This window comes from Opisthocomus hoazin, chromosome Z, assembly GCF_030867145.1.
Source record: "Opisthocomus hoazin isolate bOpiHoa1 chromosome Z, bOpiHoa1.hap1, whole genome shotgun sequence".
Classification (NCBI taxonomy): Eukaryota; Metazoa; Chordata; class Aves; order Opisthocomiformes; family Opisthocomidae; genus Opisthocomus; species Opisthocomus hoazin.
The window spans coordinates 53837176-53858961 of NC_134454.1; the positions used below are offsets into that span (position 1 = coordinate 53837176).

General features: G+C 38.3%; 1 protein-coding gene across 3 annotated transcripts in view; it reads left to right on the forward strand.

The window, feature by feature from the left end:
* GDA (guanine deaminase) overlaps positions 1-21786 on the forward strand; it is a 36505-nt gene that overhangs the window by 11436 nt on the left and 3283 nt on the right. For 2 of the 3 annotated variants that reach the window (XM_075411303.1, XM_075411305.1), the window contains exons 6-14: positions 2653-2680; positions 4100-4207; positions 5255-5362; positions 7482-7579; positions 8357-8424; positions 8879-9025; positions 11554-11672; positions 12764-12791; positions 13844-20285. In XM_075411303.1, the coding sequence (XP_075267418.1) occupies positions 2653-2680; positions 4100-4207; positions 5255-5362; positions 7482-7579; positions 8357-8424; positions 8879-9025; positions 11554-11672; positions 12764-12791; positions 13844-13914 (775 nt within the window). In that variant the 3' untranslated portion in view covers positions 13915-20285. Of the gene's footprint in view, positions 1-2652; positions 2681-4099; positions 4208-5254; positions 5363-7481; positions 7580-8356; positions 8425-8878; positions 9026-11553; positions 11673-12763; positions 12792-13843; positions 20286-21786 lie in introns of those variants that run through there. The other variant, XM_075411304.1, reaches the window with a different exon arrangement.

The window sequence follows — 21786 nt, forward strand, 5'->3', positions numbered from 1 at the left end:
TTTTTTTCTTCCAGCAGTACTGTTTCCTACAGTTCTGACAGTTCCTGCATACCCAGTTGCTGGACAGCCCAAGCCTATCTCTTCCAAAGAAAGGGAGAAGCAGAGAATATGTGTGTGTGTGTATGTTATCTGTTTTCTGCCTCCTCTCTTCCCTTCACAGCTCTGTGTGTGGAGGTGATGTGACCTGACATGGGATGGTGGGGTGGCAATCAGTTCCTTCGCCCCCACTAACTTCTGAGCTATTTCCTTCCCCCATTTAGGCTAAAACTTTATTCAAGTTGTAGGAGTCAGCTTTTATATACCCCATTTTAATTATGCTGTGGTTCTCCTCTCCTCCAGCATAGCACTCTAGCTTGCAGCTGGGAGAATGAAGGAGAATCAAATTCAGGCAATGTACATGGCGGAGGGGACCCAAGACTGGAGCGTGGCAGCCTGCTGTCTTAGGTTTTTCTTGTCTTTCGCATCCACACTCAGAAGATGCTTAAGCAGACATACAGCTTTTTGCATGGGATTATTCGTTTACTTATATAAATGTTTCAAATATCACGCTGAAAGAGAAAATACCTAACAGTAATGTAAACATCTTACGGCACTTGTGTGAATTCGCTACATTAATTCTGCAAATCATGCTACAAGAATGCCAGTAAAAATTAGAAATAGTAATGGATTTCTAATTGTGTTTGTGTTTAAAGACGTTTTTAAAACACGTAGTATTAGTCATTTGCACTCTACTAACATTTGTTTTCCTTCATGTAAATCCCAAATTTTCATAGTACAGCATAAGTCCTGCTGAATGGGCCTGAAAGCTGTGGAACTTCCAGTTCTGATATTTTTTAAAGCTTCATAATGATCTAAATAGCTTTCTTTTAAACACCTACCTTGTGCATCCAACTTTCTTCTCATGTGATTGTCTTAGTAACAGATGTTTCTCAGCTTTGGATAAGAATGTGCTGTAAGTACTCCAGAGCTGTCTAGAAGAGAGAGTTGGAATGGATCAGGAGTACTTACCTCATCAGCCCTGAATCACAGCAATATGATTGCAGAAGGATGAAAAAGCTTTTCCTTTAATAAGAACCTGAGAAATGTGATCTGTCACACTGTCAGAAAATGTCTTACACCAATTTCAGTTCTTTACAGTTAACCTCTGGAAATATTTATTTGTATGCATGGAAATAATATACCATTCCAAGTGCTTCATATATTAAATCTACATTCAAGACCAGAGTTCGAATCCACCCTTCTCCTGCAAAGAGAGTTGAATAAAAAGTGAGGAAACTGAAGCCTAGAATACGTTTTATGCTACTAATAGTTGTAGTCATATGGAAAGAGGAGGACCCATGTTCAAATCTGTTCTGCTACAAAAGACAGTTGTTTGAACCTGAGCTTCTTTCCTCATAGAGAAGTACATAAGCCAGTGAAATACAGGATATTTTAAGAAAGATATTTCAGTTTTGAAACAGTGCTGACACTGTTCAAAGAGTATTACAAAGAATGAAAACAGCCATCTGGAAGTTTTGGATTATCACCTGAGAGTTACACTTGTGTTACAGTTTCTGCTCCAATGAATATTTTATTATTATATCAAGTGAATCAGTAAGAGGATGGACAGACAGATGATACCTAATTCACATTGCATTTTGGCTCTGAAAGTTAGACAACGGTGGGCTCAAACTCCCCTGGTCATTGCAGAAGTTTATCTCAGGACTCTCACTTCCAGCGGGTGATCTATCACCAGCTTCAGAGTTGTGAATCTTGCCTCCAGCACTATTTTATTTTCCATCCAAAGATATTTGATTAATCTGATTCGACGTTTATTGTGACCAAAATTACGTTTTTTTCTGAATATAAACTGCGACATAAAAATTCACAGAGATCCTGTCCAGAACCCATCTCAAATTTTCTTTTGGAAATTATTTGCATACACTGTGCACGTGATTTTTCAAAGAGTTTCTTCCCTGCAAAGTCAGAATAAGTTTTATTTGCTCATCTGCATTATCCATATTGCCTGCTTGGGGTTTTTTTTGTAGAGGTCCATGAGGTAACCTCTTTTATTTAATAAAGTAAATAAATCTATACTATATTTTCTATAAGGTAGATAATCTATGCATGAATATTAATGTAAGCATTTCTGGAAAATCAAGGGTTCTTTAAGTAAATGAGGACACACAACCACTGTAAGTGAGGTGTGAAATATTGCAGCATCTTTTTAAAATATAATTTTAAATAATAGAATATATTTAATGGTGTAATTGAAATTCATGGTCAGCCAAATTTAAGTGTGGGTTTTTTTCTGGAATGTTGCAGCTGTAGCTTATAATTATGTTTTCGATGAATTTAATGTAACATGTATTTGGTTTTCAGTGAGGACAGAAAGTAATTACCACGTGTCTAATGTTAATTATTGCAAATGAAAGAAATTCTGCATATTCAGGGCCAAATCCACAACTAGCATCATTTGGTGTAACTATCCTTACTTCATTGTGTGGCTTCTTTTTATTTAATCCGAGAATCTGGCCCAACTTTCTGTAAAAAAAAAAAAATTTCTATGTCTGAAATGCTGAATAGGATATCTAAGTAAATATTTTCTATATTGTTCATAATTTATAACACAGCTGACAGATTTATAACAGATCTTTTCCCACCATTTCTCAGGTTTGTTAAAGAACTACTGGAAAAGAAGGTAAGTAGAGTTCTCCTTCGTATTAATTTCTGTATTCAGAAGATGCTGTGTGAGTATATGAAATAGTTAATCCTGCTGACAAGTTCTGCTGGCTTAGTGACAAATCAATAAATTCACATCTTTCTGTTTAGTAGACAGATATCATCAGTCTGAAAAATAGTTCTGCTAGCCATGTGGTTGAGAAATGGACTCATAGCACTGTAAACTCAGTTTCATGTGGTCAGAGCACAGCAAAGTAATGTTCTGTGTGCGTTCTCTATTGACTTTAAAATATTCGGCTTCCTAGAAAGGACAATTTCCTGTTAAAGAAAGGTGGAAGTTAGTTGATCACTCTGTGATGTATGAATAGACTAGTAAAAGAAGTTCTTGCCAGCACAAATGAGTGTTTTTACACTACAGTTACTAATCCATTGCCAAGAGAGTATTTTGGGTCAGCACATGTCTTCCAGTGCGTTTCTAAAGAAATTCAGGTTTGCACTCCTGAGGTAAAGACAGAGGTTTACTCCATTATTACAAGCAGGGATACCTTTTCCTATCAGCCTTTTGTTTTCAGTGGCTTAATTCATTGACCTTTATATCTCAAAATATTCAAGAACGGATGCCTAGAGTTTAATGCCTAATTCATATATATTAGTAGAGTAAATTAGCTATTCTGCAGAAATCCTGAGCAACTTGTACTTGGGAGATGGTGTAAGAAACTGCAAACTGAGTTACCATATACTGTCTTCTAGTGGTGCCACATGCACAACTACTGCCTGTGACTGGAGGCAGAGTTGTAATGCCGTTGTCTATTTTTTGTGAAAATTGTAGTCCAGAAGTGCAAGATGTAAGGTAAACATCTGTAGATCTAGCCCTGGTGTCTTCTTCACTGTTTCCTACTGTGTAGTGTATCTGGTGCTACTGCTCATCTTCCTATCTAGGGAATATGGGGACGGTTTGTTGCTATTATGAGTGGAGAAGATCGAACAAGAAAAAGGCTCTGGGTTTACAGCACACTGTAGTTCTGCATCATTAAATCTTTGACATTCATAGAAGCAGGACTCAGAAAAATGTCTGGTCATTCATCTGACTCATTTCTTGTAATGCATACTGGACTGTCAGCAAATATGGAAAGGCACCCAGTGTTTCTCCTGAAGTCTGGTAAAATCTTAGGGGCTCAATAAAAGAGTTCTAATGAAAATAATTTCTTTCCTAAGGTTCATTATAACTGTTTTCAGAAAAAACTGTGATTCTCTATTTTTGTGGTGAAATTTCTAATAAAAATATGGAAATGACTATACAGCTTAATTTGAGTTGGCAATGATGCAGTAAACAATAAGTGATCTAGACAAAATGTAATTGCTGTCTAAATGCTTGTCTTAATTATGGTTACTGATGTATAGGTGTAGAATCCCAAGCATATCTTTTTAATATTTTCAGTATCCAAGAGTACAGCCTATAATAACCCCTCGTTTTGGCCCTTCCTGCACGGAGGGTTTGCTGTGTGCGCTTGGTGATTTAGCACAGGCTCATGATCTCCATGTTCAGGTAAGCTCTGAGAGCTCTGTATACAATTTAAATTGTTTGGATGGATAGCATACAGACCAGGGAGTTTGCGTAATTTCAGCAAAACACTTAAAACACATTCTTACCTTGGAGCCTGTCTTTTAAATTCCTCTGACATTGTTAATGCTGCTCTGCAAGAACACTGTGACCTGCGCAGGAAATGAGAAGGCTCGTAGCTGGAAGGATGCACAATTCATCAAGTCCCAGTGCATGGTCATTGAGAGACCAGCACACAGTGCTGTGCGTTAGAGCTAAAGGTTGCTCTCCCTAGTCCAAGGTTGTTTTGTGTGTCTCTCTGCCTTCTGCTGTTTTTGTACAGAGCAGATTTCAGTAGACAGAAGAATTACTCATCTTTGTATCTTATTTAACATTGTTAACATAGCTACAGGATTTCCAGCATGATGAAGTTTGTGTTTAAAAAATAGTTGTTTTAAAGCTTATGGTTCTGTTGAAACTTAGAGACATTTCTTTCTCGGTTACACAGTTCTAAACATATACTGTTTCAAAGCCATCCTACGTTAGGATTTTTTGTCATTACGAAGTGGGCGTTTTGAAAATATATGCTTCAGTGGGAGTACAGGAGGATCAGATTTTTATCTGAGATGAGGAATTAATTAGCTGGTCTGAAGATACATGGGATCGCTACCTATATGTTGCACTGATCCCAGGGTTCACTCTGTGGTAGGCTGATTCTCTCTTTTACCTCACAATCATATGTATTATTTTATTTATTATTTTAACATATGCCAAATACTAAGTGGGCTGTTAAGTCACCGAACTACTGGGACAGACTATCCAGGCATACCAGCTCATACCACTTTTAAAGGAACAAGTAGAGCTACTCTTTTGGGTCCCAGGGACCTCTCCGATGAGAAAAGAAACCCAAGGACTAGACCTAACTGTAGGCTTTACAAATACTGGTTTCTTTCTTTATATAGATAGAACCTCTGTGGTAGGTTGCTCAGAAGGTTGTAATGTCAGGTTTAATGCTATTTAAAGCATTCATTGCTATATATTTTCTTTTTGCAGAGTCACATAAGTGAGAACAAAGAAGAGCTCAAAGTTGTGGAGAAAATGTTTCCTGCCTACCAGAATTACACTGAATTGTATGATAAAAACAAGCTGCTTACCAGCAAGGTAGCTTCATAAAAACTGCTACAGCATAGCTTAGATTTGTCTGTGTAGAGAATATGATATTAACTGTAGTTACTTGAAAAGTTGGTATTGTTTTGTCAAGGTCAGTGACATCTGGGAGAAAGTAAATTGGTTTTATGTTCTGTTGCACAGGTGTTGGTCATGGTATTGGAACTTTAGACAAGCCCACACTTTTCCTGAGCATTTTAGGGGAGATGAATAGTAAAGCTACTTTGTGCTCTCTGATCCGTTTTCTAAGGGTTCTAAAGAGAATTGGGCAGTGAGATCAGAAGGAGACTAGGTAAAGCTGGTATTGTAGAAGCTGGCAATTCTTGGGCCATAACAGTTATCCTTATGTTACAATGTTCCTGCATACTGGCATTGCCTGGTTTGTTCTACAGTGTTGTGGCAGGGCTTAAACGTTTTGGAAGTTTCCTACAGAAAAGCAGCTTGTCCTGTTGTGTTCTGTGTGTAAACCTCACGTACAGTCAGGTACGCTTTGCTGTTCCAACTAACCAAAAGGACTCTTATCTCATTATCTGATTTTACAAAGTATTGAGAGGCACAGTGGCCTGATGAGCTGAATATTCATTAAAGCTTTGTGCTGGTGAGATAAATACAAGCCCACGCTAAGTACGGGTCAGAGTGCCAGGGCACACCTTACTAGGTAGTGGAGAGCCCATGCCAGAGTGAATATGAACAGCCTAACTACAGTCAAAGTAGTTAGTCAAATTTTATATAAAATTTTAGGAGAGAATTTTCAAGAGGCACAGAAGGGCATCTGGGAACTCCTTGCGAATTAGCTATTGAACTCCCATTTCTGTCTTTGAAATTGTACCTGAGTAAATTATTTATTTATGGTCCTTTTCACCTGAGAAATCAATATGGACTACTTAACTATGTACACAGTATTAACTTTGTTCTCTCAAAAAGTCCTGTGCACACTGATTTGTTGTGTCAGCGTACTGAAGAGAGTATTAGTGCTGCAGAAACATAGGTCTTAATTCTGCAGACTTTTATGTGCACAGCACTGAAAATGGTCACTGAAAATCAGGGTTACTGTTGCTTTCTGGCAACAGGCTCCAGGTTGTTTGGGGAAGCATCCTATTAAACACAAACAAAACAAAACTGCGGACATTCCCCCCTTCCCAACCACAAAAACTAATGTTCTCACAGTATGCTTTTCAGAGCTGTGGCTGAAATATTTTCTTCTTTTTAAAAAGGAAGTACAGACCAGCAGTGACATGGTTCAGCAGCTCCCATATGGATGTGCTTAACTTAAGATGTGGCTATTGTTATTGCGTTTCCAGTTACATTTGAGCTTGATAAGTAGAGACGGCAAGAGTACAGTGCTATTAAGAGATGCTCAGTGGAAATAGTCCCTGTGCCATTCTTATTTTTATCAGCAGACTGCAAGGCCTAACAGAGCTCTTGCTCTTCTCTTTGAGTGGGCATTTGTCAAATGGGGTAATTCCAAGTAGAATTGTGTGGGAATGGTGGGCTTACGTCCTGTTAAATGATATATCCTATACTTTTATGTTTTGTGTGTACTGCTTGTGAACTTGTTTTTAAAGCCAGCTGTGTAGGCCAAGAAAGAAAAGTCATTAATCAGTTGCAGAACAAATTAGATTATTTGAATTGAAGAATATTCCAGATACGTATATCTACCTGATGCAAACCTTTAGAGAGACAATGGGAAACATGCTAAGAGTACATACATATTCCATTGTATCTGATGTACTCCTAGCCCCCGTATTTAATCTCTGTGTTGGCTATGAAGTGTAATTCGTAAGGTTACTACAGTGCTAGGACAACCAGGGAATTCTTGCTTTTGTGCCTCGAAGCTCTTGGGTCACTGCAGTCACTGCGAGAGTCAGCACCCTGTCTTCTTGCATTAATAAATGGAAAACAGCTGAGGGATTGATGTGACTGGCATACTGAAATTAATGAGAATTTATCCCCTGTTGATTTCAAAGGCCTCATTCAAGAAGTGTATTAATTTCCCTTGATGGTAGTAGGTGTCCTTTTGCCTATTAAAAGCAGTGCAGCAAAAATCAAAGACACTGAAGTAAATGAGTAAATTGAGTATATTGGGTAAACTGGTGATTCTGTTTTTCTTTAGACAGTGATGGCCCATGCTTGTTATCTCTCTGAGGAAGAGCTGAAGCTTTTTAGCCTTCGTGGAGCTGCAATTTCACATTGCCCCAATTCTAATTTTTCGTAAGTTAAAAAAAAAAAAAAGAAAAAAAGAAAAAAAGAAGCAATTAAATAAAGCTGGTTTTGACATAATACTGTGAGTCCAGCCTACCATAACAAGGCTATGTGTATGATACCTCATTCCACCAGAAGTGAAATACTGGATTGAGCAAGCCCATTCATGCTCCACTTCTGCACAGTAGGCTCTGGACTGACTTGTGATCTTTCTGTATAGTCTTGTGTATATATACACATATATTTCTTTTTTTAAACTTTATTTCTTTCACTTGTTCTATCAATGGCAAATTCAGGCCACCTCCCTTCCCCCCAAAGTAGGCATGTGTTGTGAGGAAATGGGAATGGGCTATACAGTCTTCTTCTATTAACCAGAAATGAGATATTGTATGGTAACCAGCAAAGTTACTGTACTAAATGTTAACAATCATTTTGCCTTTAACATAATCAATATCTTGTTTGTGATGACTTACTGGAGCTCATGAAATGACCTCCCATCTCCTGGAATATCTTTTACATTGTATTTGGGTTGCTTTAATGCTATACTGACAGCTCATTTTCAGCAGGTAACTATAAAACTATGTGAGTTTTTAATTGAGAAAAATGGCGGTTATTTTTAGTGATTAAACCTCACCTTTCAGATGTATGAATGGAAATGCTCCATCCCAGTTTAATAAACCGAATCTATTGCACACATTCTGAGAGCCTTTGTCGTGAAACGGCTCTGCCGCCCTGCTCTTCCTGAACTTTCTATACACACAGAACACGTTTCTTCTTCCAATGCAGGTTGCGCAGTGGTGTCTTAAATGTGCAAAAAGTCCTGAAACACAATGTGAAGCTTGGCCTTGGCACAGGTTAGTAGTTTGCTGTAAACACGGTAGAAACCACTGGGAGATACAAAAACATGCCTACTTGTTTGTCTTTAAAAGTAGGCATGTCTCCAACTTACGGACCTGTGGTTTTTTCCGCAGTACTTCTAGAGTAATGAAATCTAAAATACTGACATAGCCGGTCCAAAACTGTTTAAAAAGAAAACAAAAAGTGAATGAAGGAAGTTTTGTTCCTGTTGTAAGAGTGAATAGGGCTTGAACAACAACTTTTCAGGCTTCTGTTATTCCGTGTTGTGTTGTATTTACCTGATTTTGTATGTGACAGCACCTTTATTAGGAATTATGCATTCAGTGCTTAGCAATAAAACTTTTTGTGTTTACCACATCTGCCACTTTGTAACAGTTAATTAAAGCTCATAGAAATTTAACCCAGAGAATTATTCCCAAAGCTTGTTTCTAAGAGTCTGATCCCTTCTAGATGTTGCTGGTGGATATTCAGCTTCTATGCTTGATGCTATCAGGAAAACAATGATGGCATCTGATAGCCTTCAGATCAATAAAGTGAATGAAACAGGACTAACTCTGGAAGAAGCTTTTCAACTAGCCACTCTTGGAGGAAGCCAAGGTAAGAAGAAATTTCTTCAGGATGTACACAGAGAACTACAGCTCTTTTTGATATTATGTCTCCTTGTCTTTAAAAGTTGCTGATTTCACAGATTTTCTGGTGTCAGAGTGGTGTCAAAAATAGTATCTGCTGGGCAGAGATATCCTTCAGTCACTCATACCCATACTAGGCTCATTACAGAAGACTCTTTGTATTGATGTTGAGAGTTCAATAATAGAATCTTTACGATTATTCAGGGTTGTAGATTTGCTTTGCAAACGTCCTCAGACTTCTTAATCATTAGTGACTGTATATTTATCACACCAGTTGGAAAGACTTTGTTTTCTTAGCAACCAACACTTAGAGAAAAAGCTGTGCAATTACTATAAAATCATGCATCCTGTTTGTCATCAGTTTCTAATTTTGTTTCTGCTTTTTGGGCTCTCATTGAGGCTGTTTGTCACTGTCTTTCCATCAAGTCAAAACATCATGCAAATCACTCCTCAGTCAGAGAAAAGCACAAAGTTTAAACAGGATATGCACCATGGTTGTTTAAGACACAGTTGCATCTGCAGAATATAGTTATATAGTACATCGGTTATTCTGGTTCGCTGGCATGTTTTGGCATGATCAGTACTGATTTATACAATTAGCAAAGTTTTAGCGGAACTTCTATGGTTTAGCAAAGAGCAAATCCACACATAAGTAAAAATTTATCACTGTTCCAGTTAGCAGAAATGAGCTTACTACCTGCTAAAGAACTGATCCCAAGCCTTTTCAGTGTAACATTTTTGCAGTTGTCAGAAGACACCATTGGGAACTATTAATGGAACTTTGAAAGATGTAATGGAAGTGTCATCAAACTGGTCTTCTCAGAACTGTGAATTTCTGAAGTCTGTAAGTGGAAAGTAAGAGAAGACAGAAAACGGGCAGGGGATGAAAAAGGAGAGACCTTTTTCCCACAATAAATACTGTTCTCATAAAAGGTGAGAACAAATTAGCTGAGATATGGAAGGGAAAACTTATAAAATCCCCAACTCATACATGATTTCCCTTCCCAGGTACTCTTGCACTTGTTTTACCTTGGCTCTTAGATTTACTTAGTGATGTGTTTATTTTATATATTGATTTGAGCTGTTTTATCCTTACTGAATCACTTTCAAGGGTAGAATATAAATTACTCGTATGACCTTCCAGTAGCCTGGACAATTACTATTTGCAGAAATTTAAAGGAGTAATTCTTTGTTGCAATAATTTGCTTTGCTGAGACTGCTAAACACTTGTACCCTCTTGTGTTTAATCTAAAAATTGCATTCTGCTCACAAACCTGAAGGAATGTGAGGCCACTTTAATTGAAACTGATAGGTAGTGAAAATATTTCACCATTTGAAGGAGTTTAAACATATTTAAGGTATTGTGAAGTTCCTGCCACACACAGACTTCACTGAAGGCTGAAGATCCTTTGTCGGTCAGGAGCAATCTGAAAACAAGTGAACAAATTATTTGCAGATATTATCCCCTTTAGATAATTTAACTCCAGAGTATTGGAAAAGTTGATTTAATATGCAGATATTTTGTACAACTTAAAACTATCCTAAATCATTTCCAGGGAGACACAAAGGCCTCTCTTTAGGTGTTCTAAGCACTTGCAAGCACCTGGTCCTGAAGATGAAACTGTAGATTTTCAGTGCTTGTGGACTTGAGAACCAGAGGTTGTAATGAAGCTTTGAAATAAAAAAGCTAAATGATAGACCACAAGACAAAACTTACAAGTGCGTACGAGACCTTCAGGTCTGGCTATGATTTTTTTTCCACACTGTATTGTTCTTTGTTTCTGCTAATTACCCTTAGTTATCCTCTCTGCACACCTCTTTGTTATCACATTATAATGTGTTAGTATTGCAATAGGTCTATACAACCTGTTAAAGTTGCTTAAACTTTCTAAACAATTAAATCTAATACTGCCTTAGCAAGGTGAATATTATACACTTGACTGTTTCTCTGACTTCATTTCATTGCCCCTTTTGGAGCTTTAATGTTTTTGCACTGTAAACGATTATTATTCCACTTTAAACAGTTAGTGGCCCATACATCAGATCTTCAATGACACAAAATCAGTGCAGAACATTCAGACAAAAAAGTCAAGTTTCTTGGTGACTGGTCAACACCACCTGGTGGGCTTGTGAAAGGGCTGCCAAGAAAAGGTGAGGGTCAGCAACAGCTTTCAGTGCTGGCACGTTCTGTGTGGGAGCAGTTGTTGGAAGTTTGCAGTTTTGGAGCTGGGCTTCAAATTATTTTTCAGATTTCTTTCACCCTTAACAGGTGCCCTTCAGGAATTCATCAAAATATACCTGTGTTTACTGAGAAGTTGCTTAAGAACTCTGATGCTAATGTACTTACTGTTGAATTTGCTTTCCTGTTTTTCCTTGTAATCATCTAAATTCTTGTAGTTTTTCTTATGAACACCTCAAGTAATCTACCAGGTGCTTCCACATGGTGAAAAGAGGCTTGTGTTAAAGATCCATTTGTGGGCTTATTTTCTTCCTCAGCGCTAGGATTAGATGACATCATCGGAAACTTTGAGGTCGGCAAAGAATTTGATGCCCTGCTAATCAACACGAAGGCTTCAGACAGCCCTTTTGACTTGTTCTCTGCTGATAATTTTGAGGTAATCAGAAGAGGATTAATGATCCAAAAAATTACTGGAAATTATGTGGGGAAGGTCTGTGATACAGCCAGAATAAGTCTCTTGAGAGTTATTCCAGGGCTACGAATCAGGTGTACTACACCACTGCTGTCTGTGTTTCAGCTCAAGAGGTTTGGCAGTTGGTTTTTTTTCAGAATCATGTTGTCCTCAGTGACAGTCCCAAATCCCCATGAGCAAAAATGCCTGTAACATTTTTAATGCATGTTTTATTAGCCCAAGATGACAAATAGAGTTAGCTATTCGCGGTGACAAATGGCAGCCAAGAGAATGTTTTAGTGAACACTGGATTCAAACTAAAAAATGGCAACCTGTTCCCAGATAAAGGCTAGGCTGCCTTGACTGCACTGCTATTGTAAATTTAAGCAAGAGCTCAAGGTGTCTAATTTGAGTTGAAAGCCCAGTTTTTATGCAAACATATAAGTAGTATTGGCATTATGAAATGGGCACTTCTCATACAAAAACCTTTTATGGTTGAAAAAGTAACAGCAGTTACTTGAATTTACTGATGTGGCCAGACTGTCTATTGCCATTTCTATTCTGAATGTTACCATTTACTTAGAAATGCGGGCATAAATGGCGAGATGCTTGTTCCTTAATCTGTTTAAACCACAATAATCTGGATTACATTCAATTTTTTAAATTTAAAATTTTCTTCCTAAATCAGATAATTCTGGAAAAAAAAATATTTTCTGGTTGAAGTCTAAAACTTTTTAGATAAGGTGGTAGTTCTTACAACTTTAAAAATGCTTACAATTTTGTCTTACTTTTCCAAAAAGTGAATGAATTTGAGAACTCTAAAAAACTAGAAGGGGAAGTATGGTGTTTTAGGCATGTATTTATTTATATTGTCAAACTTGGGTAGTGTTTTCTTCCTGAGATATACAGCTTTCCTACTGAAAGCTATTTATCAGAAAATGTGCAAATTAAGTTTTGATTTTAATGTTACTATGAATATTTGGAAAAATTTATCAATTCTTTCAAGCTTCAGATAATTATGATCTGGGGTAGCAGATATGGCTTTCTGAATTTGGTTTTCTCCCATTTTTTTATAGGACACTCTCCAGAAGTTCCTGTATCTAGGTATGTTCTGATCCTCAGCCCACATAAAATTCTCTTGTTTCATACATCAAAAATTGCCTAAATTAATGTGGAGGTTAATAATAAATATATTTATACATAATTAGATATACATTTGTTTACAGTAACTAAGTATATTAATTTACTTTGTATATAAACTTTATTGGGTCATTATTAATATTAATATTTACCTTAATTAAATATGCATTTATTTACATTTATTGATATTCATTTATTAATACTTAGCAAGAATTAAGTGGTTTCACTTTTGTTCTTTGGGACACAGTTAAATAGTCAGTTTAACATCATCAGATGCACGAAGTTTGTCAGATTTATTACCACACCTATCTTGATGTACGGTATGAACTAAATCAAATTTCACGGTAAAGTAACACTGACATGCTAATCATCACTTCAGAACCAGTTCAGCTCAGAAGGACCTCTGCAGACCAGCTGCTGTTCTGGTAATTTTTGCTCCCAAACAAAAAAGAAGGCCTTTAAAGGAAACAAAACCCAACTCAGCACCTGCCCCCCCACCCTTTCCTAAGAATATATATTCTTTGTAGGGCATTGTCTGCCCAAGAGCTGCGCTGCCCATCATGTTGTTATATAGGGATAACTGGTGTTAGCTTAGGCCACGTTTGTGTCATTCTCTGATTAGGCTTTTGCCTTTTTGAGAAGCTGGCTGAGGCGAACCAGCTTTACTGCTGCCTGGTACCCGAGTTAGTTCAGATACCATGCAGCAATGCCTTTTCTGTACAGATATATAATACTTTCAGGGTTTGGATCTCCTAAATATACAGAAAACCCGTGACACCATTGCAGCAGCTGAATGATGTGTTTATTTCTTAAAAAAAGCATGGGTTGTTGAAACATCCATTGATCTTTCTGGTAGCCCTGATTATTTCTCTCTAAATGAACTTTCTCAGTCCTAGGAAATGGTCTCCGCAAATGATGAGTATTACAAAACTGATTCTGTGGATTGCACAATTTTCATTAATTAAATCAGTGCATAGATTTATGTGCAAATCTCTGTTTTGACCATGTTATTTCAGGTGATGATCGGAATATTTCTGAAGTGTATGTGGCTGGAAAGCAAGTGGTTCCTTTTTCAAGTTCAGTATAAATCCATTTCCCTTTAGCAAAATACTCGGCTGATCATTCTGCATCTGATTTGGAAAAGATTGATTAAACACAGTGCCTGATCATCTGGAACGACACCTCATTTTTGTTTAATGTTTTAAAACTTACAAACATCAGAAATTTTTCATAGACCTTTCAAGAATTGCTGTACCAAAATTGTCACAGCTCTAGAGGAAACAGATACTTAATTTTCTCTGTAAAAATAGCATGTGTGCATTGATAAGGGATTTGGTAAATACCTTAATTAAAGAGGACACCTGATGTTCCTTTTAATAATAGTGTAGGAAGCATGATGAAGAGCAGTGAGACTTTTATTGTCTGTAATGCATCTGAATTTAAAAAAAAGCCAGTGCTAGTAAATTGATTTTGCAGATAATTAATATCACAGAAGAATGCAATTTCCATAATATTATCACCAAGTATGGAAAAATCAGTGACATTTTTGGGCATTTAGAACATTTTTCAGTTTTCTTTAGGAGCTTTTTTTTTTTTTAAAGTAATTATTTCATTTAAAACATTATTTTTTTTAAGAGAAATTAAAGAAGAAGTGAGTACTCATAAATAAATAAGGGTCCTTATTATCAAGGAGTTCAGATTTGTCATTCGTAGTCAGACAGAAGAGAACTGATGGAAGGACCAAATAAGAAACAGGGCATTAGTCACAGGGAGACGGGCAGGGAGAGCGGAAGGGCTGCATTGTTCTGTGATGCTGTCAGCTGAAACTGCATTTCTGCGGATTTTGTTCCTAAGTCTAGAAGTGGTCAGCCGGATCTTCCACCCACTTCACTGAATTATCTTCAGCTGAGTGACAGCTGAATGAAACTTGTGTTGAATTAGAAGCAGGCACTAAGATATCTGAGCGGGCTACTTGATGGCAAGCAAAAGAAGAGTTTTTTTCTGGGCTAGAGGGAGTACTTCCTCTAGTTCAGCCTCCTGCAGAACCTTCCCAAGCTCATTTGCTCCTGACTGTTCACATGGAATGATACATTGTCCCTTCTCCTTCCTGTGAGGGAAGTGAGTGGGTTTAAAAAAAATCCAGGCAGAAATGGGCTATTTCTGGCCATCACCATCTTTGACTTGAGGTGGAAATCATCACTGGAAAAAGCAGCTCAGCTTCAATGTGCTCTTTTGTGTCTTTCAACATGGCAACCGTAATTCCAGCCCTGTACAATTCCAGGTAAAAAAAGTGCCCTTTTTATTTTAGAAATCTGTGCGACTTCCTTTCTTAAAAAGCATATTTGCGTATTTTTTATCAGAGACTTTTTTTCTTCTGAAATTAGCTTGAGAAGGGGATTGCTTTTTGTTCCTTTGTTACGCTTTTGCAACACAAAGGATGTAAGCTTTAATTTCAGTGTTAATAGAGACCATATTGTATCGAGTTGTACCGTAAATGTGTTGAGTACGGTTTTAAGGCCTGCTTCAAACTCTCTTGATTTCATTAAGCTTTGTTTCACACTTTTATGTCACTGCATGTCGATATAAAGGCACGGGACTTCCCTCTGTTCACAAAACAAGGGAGGTCCTTGCACCAAAGCCTCACTTCGTGTCGATTTCTGAGACAGTGCTTGGTCTGACGTCGCTGGTAACTTTTCTGATCTTAAAAGCATTTTCAGACCTCGCGTACCGTTATGGTGGCACCTACATGAGACAGTATAGTGTCAAATGGAAGTGTAAAAGCCAGCTTGGGCACTTGAAGCAGTACAGTCTTTTCGGTGTGTTTTGTTTTGCCGAAGCCGAGCAGCCCTGCTGAGCAGCTGGGGATGGGATGTTGGCTTGCGGATGCTGCCCGAGTGCAGCTGCGGGGCTGAGAGCTAGCGCGGATGTCTTCACAGGGCACTGCGCCATGCCCTGGGCTTGCCGAGGTACGGCCTGCATATCTGTCAGGTTCAATGACCCCTAAGGTTTTAGGAGTGAATAGTTAAGGATTAAGATTTTCACATTCCATCAGGGCGTTTTCTTAACTGTTTTGTTTTTCGTGCGTCCCAGTCACCTACACAGTAGCACACTTGCTTGGCAAATACAATCTTCAGCTCTTTAACTTGGTTTCCTGATTCAGGGAGCATTTTTCCTCATGAATTTTGACATGAATTTAACTGACCAAATTTCACGTTCCAAAACCAAAGATCAGTGAGGCACATGTTTTAATCCTCCTCTTTGAAACTAATTTTAGGGAGTTGCATGGTTTTCGGCTTTGGCTTTCCTGCAAGAATGCTTTCTGGGGCAGAGACAGGTTACACAGCCTTGTGTACGATGTATGTTTGTGCCCTACTTCTTCGCTTCTAGAGCTGTGAATTAAATCAATGCTTTTATGTTAAGGGGTAGTCTTAACTGTCTCTGACGTAATTGTTTTCTCACTATTTTGTAGTGTTGTTAAAAATGGGATTCAGCATTTCTTCTTGAAAGATTTGCAGGTGAGGAGGGGTTGCTTATTTGCAAACTGGGAATACAGAAAACTTTCAGAAGTTCAGTACTGTACTGCTGGCCCAGTTACTAAGGCAGTCCCTAGGATAACTGCTGCCAATGAGCTTTGTATCTGAATATTGGCTACATCGTGAGCAGTTTCATTCTTGTAAAACTGGGGCACAAGGCAGGAACTCGGCCTTTTGGTTATAGCTTTACTAGCATCTAGTACCCAGACACTACCCAGACTTGGAAACGGAGAATCTCAGCTGCAGGGGGAGCTCTGCCTGCAGGTAGGTAGTGCTGTGGGCTGCCTGCACCACCCGGCAATGCCCAAGACCGGGAGGAGCGAGGACCAAGACGGGTAGCGTTACACTACATGCTGAGATGCCTAGGGGTAAAGGAAAGAAGCCTGAATTTGAAGTAGGAGGAAGCCAGCGGAGGAATGAATATAACAAATAAACTGGAAGGTACTTTCAACAGCAGCATCTGAGATAGAATTGAGTGGAGAAAGACTGTAATGCTGAAAAAAAAATATTGAAGTGGGGTCCTCTGAGGTAGTCCCAAAAGCTTGTTCAGTGGAAGATGGCTTACACACAGAAATTTTAAGGTTTTAGGAGATACAAAGGATGTACTAGCCAAATTTATCTGAAGCAATTTTGGAAAAGCCACTGAGAATCCCACTGGGAAGTTTCAGTCCTTAGGACTCTCTGGCTATGTGTAGATGGCCAAGATACTTGATGCAGTAGGGGAGGATCAGTAGATGAAAGCAGTTAGTGCTGAGACTTGTACATCTACACTGTATGCAGCTTCAGACTACATGTGGTCTGTTTGCTTGGATGAATGTCCCCACTGCGTATGCAGTCTGAAGCAGGCCAAATAGTTGGTTCAGACTCTTAATGTCTCTTTTAGAGGCTGAAGTGTATTTAGCATGCAGCTGAGCCTCCAGTATAGTTTCCTCTAAAATAAACTTAATCCTTGTGTACCAAAGCCACCCTGCAAACTGAACCAAGGTTCAGTTAGGGAGGACGACAGGGAATTCACAACAGCACTACTGTCTCAAACCAAAATGTTAATGAAGGCTAGGACTTGGGCGATTCCCCCTCCATCCTCACTGTCACAGAACTTAGTAGCTGAAGACAGATTAAAACAACCTCCGTCCCTCTTCCTCCCTCTTCCAAAAAAACAACCAACCAAACAAACAAAAAAGAAAAAATTAGGCGATCAGACTCTAAGGGCAAATGAGTAAGTGGAAGAAAAGAACGGGATCATTTTTACTCAGTATGAATCGACACAGTGCTACTGACTTAAGGTAAAACCTCTGGAAAAATTTATACGTAACTGTTGCCAGAGGTCAGACCCCATTAGTTCTCTTGTCAGATTGTGGATGGGGTCTTTGTTTCTTAATGTGACTTTGTGTTCGATGTTAGCACACCATTCAGACAAAGAAAAATAAAGGGGGAGTGTGTGGAAAGCTTGCTTCTTGGGGCAGTATGCTTAATGTGTTCCACGTTCAGATGAGCACTTATTTATTATAAATGGAATGTATTTGAATTACTGTTGTATGTTGATCTCATTGTGTCACTTTAGGTTTTGATTATTAATGAAATGCTAGTAAGTATCGCCTATGCATTATGCAGCATTATTTGAATTATTCATGTATGGCAAGTGGAGTTCTGCACTTTAAAATGTTGCCTTTGCCTAATGTTTATATTTATTCTGTGTTTTTTGTGCAATCAGAAAGCTTTGTTGAGGAAGAAAACGTGTGGTTGTTCACTGTACTGAACATTTTCAGTATAAGTGGACTTCCTGTTAAAAAAAGAAATGTTAAAATGACCCTGTTTAAAAGTCTGTGCCTGATTATACACTCACAAATTAAAAAATGATAGTGGTTTTATGAAAGCCGACGTGAATGGTAATGTTATAATTTACAAATATTTACAGAAATAGTTTTTTATTTAAATCATGATTATGCAATGCAAATTAGCAAAAGAGGATAATTCTTGCTAAGTATCTACTGTCCTACTGAGCAGAGGAGAATGTAACTATTCTTAACTCTACATTTAAAAAGTATACACAAGTCTTAATAAAAAGCCGGAGTTCTTTCAAAGAATATGCCAGTTTTAACAGGAAAAAAGGTTAACAACATTGCTTGGACAAGCTGTTTAAAAATATTGTTTTAAGCATTTCCAGGAACAATCCGTAACAGACGATAAGGTGGACAGCTTTCAAAATACAGGATTTGTAGGAACGGTGCTGCCGTATCTGCAGCCCTGTATGTAGCAGTTGTCAGCTCATCTCTGAATGATAAAATTGAATGATAGAATTAAAATGATAGTGTACAAGTAGCAGGTATTTAAAAGAAAAAAGCCAAGGGATTTTGAAAATTTGAGGAAGGACTGGGGAAAAAAAAAGACTTTGAGAAGATATTTGAAAAGGGTGGTAACAGAATACAAAATAATGCAGGGTGGAAAAGAGCTAGATCAGCTCCCTGTCATGTGCCTGGTGGCACTGCGATGACTGAGCCTGACGCAGGAAGACAAGTATCTGGTGTGACCAGAGAAACTGAAAGTAAGCTGTTTAAAAAATCAGATTGTTCTGAAGTTAAGCACACTGCGGAGAGCACAGCACGTTTTAAATTACAGGAACACATACCTAACAGTGAACTTCTAGGTACTAGGAACTTCGGCTTAAAGTTGGGGTTTTTTTAAGCCCTTGTACAGCTTGTGCTTCTCTCAACAGAGAAGCCAGCAAATGACATCTGCAAGACTCTCTGTATGAAAAATAGTAACAGCAACAAAAACAATTCTTGGGAAGCCAAAGGGCACCAGCAATATCAACAACAATCTGTTGTGTAAAGTTAATAGAACTGTTAATTTTTCTCAAAAGGCTGAGCAATGTTTTTGGAGGGCAGTTTCCTGGAAATTTCAGTGGAAATTATTTCTTGGAAAATGCCCTGAATCGGCATGTGCTCCAACCAATGAGGTCCCCTGTGGCTTCTGCAGAAGCAGTCACTTCTACTGAAGTGAATATGATAGGCCTAGACTCACACTTCCTCCCCCAGTCAGGACTCAGAAATGTGTATTGGCTGTAATTCTGACTCTAGTTTGTGGTTTCTCATACACTTGGTTTTAGTTTGGAAATTACTGTGCTGAGTGCATGGGGCGGGGAGACTGATAAGGCTAAAAGGCAATCTTAACACCTGCCTGCCTAATGCTTCCACTCAAAAGATTTGTCCCATGGGGTAAGATGTTATTATATTTGCCCAGCTCTTAGACTCAATGATTTGCCTTAACGACTTGAGTCAGCTGGTCAAATTAAATTAAATTAAACCCAGCTAAGACCAGGATGTAAACTGTGAGCAGCTGACAAAAACCTAAAAATGTTTTACCTTGATCTGCACTTAAGTCACCAAAGACTTTGTTTAGCAAAGTGTTGATAGGCTCATTTAGATACAAAACCCCCCTGGAGATAAGCCTTCAGAAGAAAGGGACCAGTGTTAGTGAAAATTGAAGGCTTTGATCTCTGTGTCCTTGTGGCTTGGGAGCTGAGTTGTGTGTTCCACTAACACCTTTTGCTGATGAAGCTTTTAAAAAGTGGTTGCACATGCTCCTTAGCCGAGGAAGATTGTGGCCTTTCTTCGAGATTAGCCATACTTATGCCGAAGGAGAGTTCACTTCTAATTGGAGTAAGCTTTTCTGATTCTGGTCCTTGGTTTTCTCTGCTTGTCGCCTGTTGTGCATAGGTTCTGGTTCTTTTGTTTGTGAAGAACACCTAACTGGAGTTAACATTGTTGAATTTATCCTTCTTGTTGTACTTGTTAGTTTCAAGGAAGAGCAATGTATTAGGAAAAACGGAATATGCGATTTCCACTGTTCTGCTTGGTTTTGATCATGCTAAATAGGAAGTCATGTACTGTTGAAACAAAATAAAGAGGCCTTGTGTTTACACCAACCCTCATCTCTTTCTGTGTTTGACTTTGGAGGAGAGAGGGAAAGGTGGCAAGCTGACTGATGAAAATTTACTATGAAGACCATAATACACAGCAAAGTGCTGGAGATGTACAGAATTTACATGTTCCCTGGGGAATTCGGGCAGGACCCATCATAGGGGTTTGCAAGCTCTGCTTGGTATGCATGACATTATTTTAGGGGATCTTTTTCCAGATTCAAAACTCTTACAGCTTTTGATGTATCTTTATTACCAGATTTGCTGGCTTGGTAAATCAAAGCCAAGGCTTCAGTAACCTTTTTGTTATTTTGTGTCTAAGCAGACCATCCTGCAGTGCTTTCTTCTTGTGCTTGGCAGCAACCGCACAGAGTCACATCTCCTTTAATGTGTTTTTCTTCACTTTCTTACTTTTCAAAGCTTAGGCATAAAAATATCCTCAGTCTAAGCAGCTCTGAAACTCACCATAAGTGGATTTTTTAAAACAAAAACTCCCATAGGAGAACCACTAATTGCACGTTGAGGAATTGCATGCTGAAGTTTTGAGAATGATCTGCAAGTTGTTATCAACTTGTGCAAAATTATGTGCGCAGGAAATAAAGCTGTTCTGTATTTCCATCAACCAACATATCAGCAGACTTCATGCAAACTACAGAGAAAAGACAAGGGAAAGAAAACTTCTTTGTAGAGTACTGTTCTTAATAGAAGGACCCATTTAGGCTTTCAGCATAGGAATTCTGCTACTTAACATTTTATTTAGGAAAATAGCAGAAAGAAATGCTCTTGTGACATTTTGCTAGAGTACTGTGTTAAGACCTACTTACTTGAAGCAGTGTAAACCCCAGATGTGAGCGCAGTTGCTACGGTATAGAGGGTTTGTGAGACAGTTTGAAAGTCTGAGAGCCTTTGAATATGTTGTCAGTACATTTCAGGCTATAATTACCTGTTTCACTGCAGGAAGTTGATGCAGGCACAGTGTGCACAAGTGAACACGGAATTTGCAAGCTTAAAAAAGGGCCATTGAATAATCAGGAGCACATTACCAGTGTAATTTTCATCAGTCTCCTCCCATGGCTATTAACAAGAGTACAAAGTCTCTTCTTGGTTTAGGATCAGATACTGAATCATTTATAACTGAGCTTAATGGGTTTATAGTTCGTGAGTTAAGAGCATAGTTAAAATGCAATATAAAGGTTGCTTGCCCTATGTTTGTACTCTGTAATTAGCTGTCTTCCTTCCAAAGTAGTGAGTTTGTGACTGCATTCTTGCATTAATTCTTCTTAAAACTGTCCTTTGGGAATTAATGTAAAAAATATGGCCAGAAATACCATGAAATCTAGATGAAATGTGAGTGGTGCCTCTTCCTTTCATATTTTGTCCCAGAGGTACTATTTCAAAATATAAAAACTATTTTGCTTCTTAGAACCTGGAAATATTAAAATGGTAGCTAAAGTTTAATCTCAGCCCCTGCTTAAGCAAATCTCAACCTCCCGGCACACTGGTCAAG